Genomic DNA, 6,307 nt, shown 5'->3' with positions numbered 1-6,307 from the left:
GCTGCCCGGCTACGTGCATGCAGTGGTAACCCAGGGCTGGAGGTGTTAACTCTGAAACCTACTGACAACACCTTCAATTGCTTAGCTGAATTAGCAGATGAAACATTCCAACTACTACTCCTCTGTGTTCCCCACCCCCTTGATAAACTGAAGTGTTACGTACTGCACCCAGCACCATGGCGTCAGAGTGCCGCCCAGCCTCGGTGGACAGCTGTCACGTCACACAATTTCCCTCGGTTCTCGCTCCGAGCCCAAGCACGGAGAGTCCAGGATTCCTTTTGCATACAAAACACACTTTAATTGGTCCAGTCCCACCACCCCCAGCTCCCACCCACAAGTGCCGCACTTTCAACAGGGCTTGGTGAAAAGACAGACATCACTACAGTCCACATTCAAAGCCCCTTTCCCGTCTGCCCTTCACAACAGTTTCTTGGTTTTAAGGAGAACTAAGGCAACTGACGGCAAGGCGGGGTGGGGCCGAACCCGGGTCAGACTAGGGATCAGCTGTGCTAGCCATGGCCCGACTGAGACCAGACCAGGTCTTGGGAGAACAACTGGAAAAGTGAGTCCGGTTCTAGCAGCATTAGGAAAAAAAAGTCTCGTTCTGCCCCGGACGCCCAGCCCAGGGAACTGAGGCCAGGCTGGGGCAGACTCCCGTAAACATGTGCGTGCAGGCTCAGACATCGGCCATAAATATCCTAAGTCCCCCCACCCCCGAAACCATAAATACATTCGTCCAGTAGAGCCCCTTCTGTACCCATGGGTCGCTTGCAAGCAGGGGGTGTGCCAGTGCCGGGAGCACGGGGCCAGGCAGTGAGGTACTGCGTCTTCATGGGTTACCCGTAAGGACGCCAGGCCGGGCAGCTCCAGTGATGTCTAGCCCTGGATTCCTGGGGCCCCGGCTGTGAGGACACCTCCAGGCAGAGGAGAGGAGCAGTCACGCTCCCGGCCCCCACCCCCAGCGACGGCTGGAGGCTCACATCAGGAGGCAGCTGCGCTCGGTCCCATAGGAGCTGTCCACCCGGTCGATTTCCTCAATGATCTTGGTGAAGATCCCCTGGGTCGTCTGTAGAGAATGGGGCAGGGGAAGGGTGAGAGCAGGGAAGGGGCTTTGTGGGGTAGTTGGGCAGCCCCCTTGGGCCCTGCTCCCCAGCCTCTGCCAGCCCCCACACTGCTGAGGAGCACACCCCTCCACAGCACAGGGACCTCCTCCCAACCCCTCAGCTCAGGATAGGCAGGTTTCCATCCCACCCGCACCTCACAGACCCTGCAGGTACCAGGAGATGCTGCAAAGATGGGCTGCAGGCTCCAGGGGAAATTCAAACCCTCCAAAAGCATCTGGCCCAAGAGGTGAAATACACTAGACCTGGTTCTCTTTCGCTGAGGACTCCAGGAAGACGGCCCCCCAGGAATCAGCCAGCTTCTTGCCCTCATCTGTCTTCACCTCCCGGCTAGAGACAGGACAGGGGCTGAGTGAGAGCAGGCCACACAAGAGCCCCGTTCGGCCAGAGCTCCTATGCCCCAAGCACACGGCAACAGCACGAGCGGGTGGGGTGGGGCGATGAGGTGTGGGGGTAACCGGGTCACAGGCCACATGGCCATCAGCACAGCACAGCCACGTCTTACCTCTCCATGGAGAGATCGGCCTTGTTCCCAACCAGCACCACAGGCATCCTGCGAGAGGGGACGTTGCAGGAGAGCTGAATGAGCTGGGATCCAGCAGCCTCCAGCCTGCACCTCCCCAGCTCCAGGGACCAGAGTGCCAGTGGCCCAGCCCTGCCCAGGAGCACCCCCAAGGCCACAGCCTGCTCAGCCAAGGGTCCAGTTAGCATCCGCAGCTGGGGGCACTTGCCCTGCTTGGAGTCCAACAGCCTCTCCCCACGCCCACACACCTCCCTGTTAGGACAGCAACCTACCGGGTTTTCCCTCTGCTTTCATACAGCCGGTTGTGAAGGGTCTTAACCACCTGGAAGCTGCAGAGAGAGGAGGGAAGTGGGCTCCAAGGGGCTGCCACGGAGCTGCCAGCACTGGACTCAGCCCAGCAACACTGGTGACAGCCCTGGGACCAGCCAGGGCTGGGTGCTTGTCCAAGATGCGACCGCGGAGCTGGCCCCTCGGGACTCAGCCAATCCCTGCTCCCCTCTGTGGGGTGGGGGGGTCCGGCACCCTGCAGAGAACCACCGGATCCCAGCCCGGGGTTGGCTGAGCTGGAGCCAGTACTTGAGACCCAGGTCTGGAGTCACGTTCACAGCCCAGCCTGGGGGCAGCCATTGTACTACCAGGGACTACACGAGAGGCTGCCAGGCCCCCCCAGCCCCTCTACTCCAGGGGCAGTTTGCCAGGGCCATTAGAGAACAGCACCCTTGGGAGCTGCCCCCGCCCCCAGCTCTGGAGTTATGGTGCCTAGGACGCAGGGCTCCAGAGCTGTGCAACCATCCCCTCCCCGCCCCAGGGTCAAATGACCGTCCTGCCCGGGAGGGGTGGCTCTCACCTGCGGAGCGAGGTGACGGAATAGACCAGGACATAGCCGTGGATCCCGATGCTGAAGGAGTGGGGCAGGATGGTGTACTCGTCCTGGCGAGAGCAGCGGTGGTGAGACACAGGCAAGCCCGTGTCTGCTCCCCTTCACCACACACCTCCCCAAGACACAGGAGCCCAGCCAGAACGTGGATGGGAAACCCCCAGCAAGTGGCACTAAGCCCAGACAGTGAACATCAGAGTGGCCACAGTGGGTCAGCCCAGAGGTGCATGCAGCCCAGTGTCCTGTCCTCCCACAGGGACCAGTACTGGGTGCCACAGGGGGAGTGAACTGAACAGGGATCCTTATGCGACCCCTCCCATCACCACTTCCAGTTGCCGCAGGGGGTACTTTAGTGCCCAGCGTGACGCCAAGAGACACCACTGCTGCTGTTGGACGGCAACGCCGTGGAAATGCCTCCTCTGTGCACATCGGGGGAGAAGGGCCTAACCAAACTCCCCCTCCCTCCATCTCCCTGGTCCTGGGACACGATTTCCCACTCCCTGATCTAAACGGCCACCCTGTGAGGTGATGGGTTCTGCACCAGACATGGCCGCATCACATACCCTCCTCCCCGCCCGGCCTTACCTGCCCTGCTGTGTCCACTAGCTGGAGGTGAAATTCATCCTTCCCCACCATCAGCATTTTGTTGTAAGCTGGGGGAATCAACAGCTGAGTCAGTTTCAGGGCATGGCCCTCCCCTCCCAGCCCCAGGGCTCGCTGCTGGCTGGATCACACAGGATTTATGAGCCCACAACTCCCCATAGCCAATGGGCCTGGCCCTCTGGACCCAAAACACGGAGGATCAATCCCTGAGGGGCGCCCCTTGCCCCAGGCTCCGGGTGCTAAGTGTGAGCTTGGCTGTATCTGTCCCCCAGGCAGAGACCAGCCCACATGGGCGACAGCCTCCTGCGGGCTGGACGTGTCCTGCCCAGCCAGCTGCACCCAGAACCAGAGCTGGGCCTAGGAACACGTAGGCTAGGAGTCCCGGTGGGTCAGTCCCAAGGGGGGAGTGTAGCCCCCTCCATGGAGGTCAGGCAGCCCCAGCTGCAGGACAGGCCACAGAGGCCCCATGGGGCGCCGAAGCAGAGGAAGCTCTGGCGTGTGGCAATGGGAGCCAGCAGCTGTCTGGTGATTACCGACCCGGGCCTAGCTGCCCCAGGGCTGCCAGCCGGAGCCATGGCCCCCAACCACCCCGCTACCTGCAGGACTGAGGTCTCGTGGAAACAGGAAGGGACGCGGAGCAGCCCTAGGCAGGGAGGAGGGAGAGGTGCCCAGCACAAGCCAAGAGAACTACTCCCCCACCAACCCCCATGCAGCACATGGCCCGTCAGCTTAACGGCCCCAAGCACAGCTCATGCGGCATCCGTTCGCCCTCGGCCACATCAGCTACCTAATCCCTTTAGGTCCCTGGAGCTGGCGATGGAGGAGTAACCCTGTGCTCGCCCCAGGCCCCTGCAGAAGGCTCTGGACTCCAGGCCCGGAAGCCAGCTGCTCCCGCATCCCCTCCCCAACGGCAGCATCTCGGCTTTAAGCTGTGTTCATCAGCGTGACGGCGAGTTCAGAGAACAGCAACCTGTGCACCCTGCAGCCCAGGCGAGCAGGCAGGTGCTGGACTGGGCTTGGTCCCAACTCTGCCACATCACTTCGCCAAATCCAGTCCCCTCTCCTCCTCCTCCGTGCCTCCCTCCCCCATCTCTAAACAATGGGGGACCTCTACAGCACTTCCACGCAGATGAGTTTTGGGGGGGCCCTGGGGTAAATAACGAAAAAAACTGCAATCCCTGGGAGACACCCCCTCTGCAGTTACTTGGTATGCAATGGGCCCTGACTTACTGCTTTCCACCGTAGGGTCATAGCACTCCAGGAATTCCCCGTCCATGAACTGATGCGCCAGGGAGGTTTTACCTGGAGGAAAGAGATTGAAACCTTGCCTGTCTCATAGCACACACCATAGGCCGACACCTGCAGCCAGCCCAGCCAGCTGACTCGAGCTAGGCGGCTATTCAATGGCAGTGTGCGTGAGGGTCCTTGAGCCTGAGGCTGAACGTCTGTGCATAACTATATGAGCCCCTTCGCCGGGCAGCTGGCGTGGGCCAGCCAGGGGCTCTAAGCATAGTGCGGACACACCCTTAAAGGCTGCTTGGACCCCCCACCAGGCCCCTGGCCTTTCGACCAGCAGGGTGAGGCCACCCAGGTGTAAAGGCTCCCGGGGGGGGGCTTCCACCAGTGCCAAGGGCAGCCTTCCGGCTGGCTGCATCCCAGACCCTGCGCTGGGGGGCAGCTGGCCGGGAGGGTGGGGGGAGTGAGTAACAGCCTCATCAGATATCGGAGAAGTAGCCGTGTTAGTCTGGACCTGTAACAGCAACAAAGGGTCCTGCGGCACCTTATAGACTAACAGAAAAGTTTTGAGCTTGAGCTTTCATGAGCACAGACTCACTTCGTCTTCAGCCTCATCAGAGGAATTCAGACGCAGGGGTCCAGATCCCCCCACAGTGCTGTTTGGTGGGGGAGCACTTCTGCCTCTAGCGACCCTCCCACCCGCCAAGGCAGCCCCAGGCTGGACCTCCAGGCACACACAAAGCTGAACGTTAGAAACAAGATCTAAGGAAACGAGTCACTTCCCCAGCCTGACCTCTGACCCCGGGTATTTCCTCCTCCCCTCCCGGGCCAGGGGCTGAATGGCACCTTGACCCCACATGACCCCCAGCCCGTCCGGAGCGAGGATCAGCTCGGAGGCGCGGGGCAGGGAGCACACGCCAGGAGCTGGCCGTAACTGCTCCCGCAGCCCTGGGGCGCGCCGCGGGGCAGGTGGGAAGGACCCCCGCCCCCAGACCGGCGGCTCAGCAGCTCAGAGCTTGCGAGAGCGGGGCCAGGAAGCCGGAAACCCGCCGCGCAGGCGGGCTCGGCCCCTCCTCGCGAAGGAGCCGCAGCCCCTTCCCGCCCCCGCCCCTCGGCTCCCCCCGGTGCCCCTGCGGACCTGCCAGCTGCGCGCAGAGACCCTCGCGCCCCCTCCCTGCGAGGGACCCGTGCACCACCCCCGGCCGAGACCCCCCTCACCCCGTGCAGAGCCCCTCGTGCAGCCCTCCGCCCGTCGGGCCGGCTGCAGGCCCCCGCCCCCGCCGCACTCACCCACGGAGCGGTAGCCCAGGATCACCACCTTCCGGTAGCGCACCAGCGGCATGGCCCGTGCGGACAGCGCCCACGCCGCTCAGCCCGGAGCGGGCGGGCCCGAAAACCTGAGCGATAAGGAGCCCGCCCGGGCTCCGCAGCCACAACACCCGGCCTCCCACGTGACCACAACACTGCGAAGCCGCCGCGGCTATTGGCCGGCGTCCCCGGCGGAGGGGCGGAGAGCGCTGGCGGCGCAGGCGCCCTGGGCGTCCTGGCTCCATTCATTAAACCGGAGGGACGGAAACAGGACCACGTGGTTGTACACACACGCACAGAGCACGTGGAGGGGGCGCTGTCTCCGCTCCCTGACTCTGCCTGCCCCATTGACCTCCCCACTTCTAGACCTGTCTCCGCACTGACCGCCTGGCTAATTCGCCCCCTGCCCCGCGGGTCCTCTGTGCCTTTCCCCCGCTGTGCCCCCCCCCCCGCCCCAGGGCACCGCGCCTCCTCCTTGCAACCTGTCCCCTTGTCCCCCTGCGCTTCCGCCCACGTCCCCCCAGCACGTGAATGGCCACACTGGGTCAGACCAATGGCCCATCTACCCAGTGTCCTGCCTGCCAACAGCAGGGGTTCCAGAGGGAATGGAGAGAAGAGGGCTATTACCACCTGATCACA

At 63.0% G+C, this 6,307-nt stretch overlaps 1 protein-coding gene across 1 annotated transcript; it reads right to left on the bottom strand.

Moving 5' to 3' along the window:
• Positions 1-296: 296 nt before the first annotated feature.
• Positions 297-5,983, bottom strand: RHEBL1 (RHEB like 1). The gene is made up of 8 exons (XM_074979563.1): positions 5,651-5,983; positions 4,355-4,426; positions 3,107-3,174; positions 2,492-2,574; positions 1,917-1,973; positions 1,627-1,674; positions 1,367-1,451; positions 297-1,066 (listed from the first exon to the last, which is right to left on the bottom strand). The coding sequence occupies exons 1-8, from the start codon at positions 5,700-5,702 to the stop codon at positions 977-979; spliced, it is 555 nt and encodes a 184-aa protein (XP_074835664.1). The 5' UTR covers positions 5,703-5,983; the 3' UTR covers positions 297-976.
• Between the last annotated feature and the right edge of the window lie 324 nt (positions 5,984-6,307).

The sequence above is a fragment of the Carettochelys insculpta genome, chromosome 29 (genome assembly GCF_033958435.1).
Source record: "Carettochelys insculpta isolate YL-2023 chromosome 29, ASM3395843v1, whole genome shotgun sequence".
Taxonomy (NCBI): Eukaryota; Metazoa; Chordata; order Testudines; family Carettochelyidae; genus Carettochelys; species Carettochelys insculpta.
This window is presented reverse-complemented; position numbering and strand designations above follow the sequence as displayed.

Coding starts and splice junctions, on each gene's coding strand:
- RHEBL1 (XM_074979563.1), bottom strand. CDS start 5,702: ATGCCGCTGGTGCGCTACCGGAAGGTGGTGATCCTGGGCTACCGCTCC. Junction 4,427..5,650: donor CCTGGGCTACCGCTCCGTGG/GTGAGTGCGGCG, acceptor TCTTTCCTCCAG/GTAAAACCTCCCTGGCGCAT. Junction 1,452..1,626: donor GCCGATCTCTCCATGGAGAG/GTAAGACGTGGC, acceptor TCCTGTCTCTAG/CCGGGAGGTGAAGACAGATG.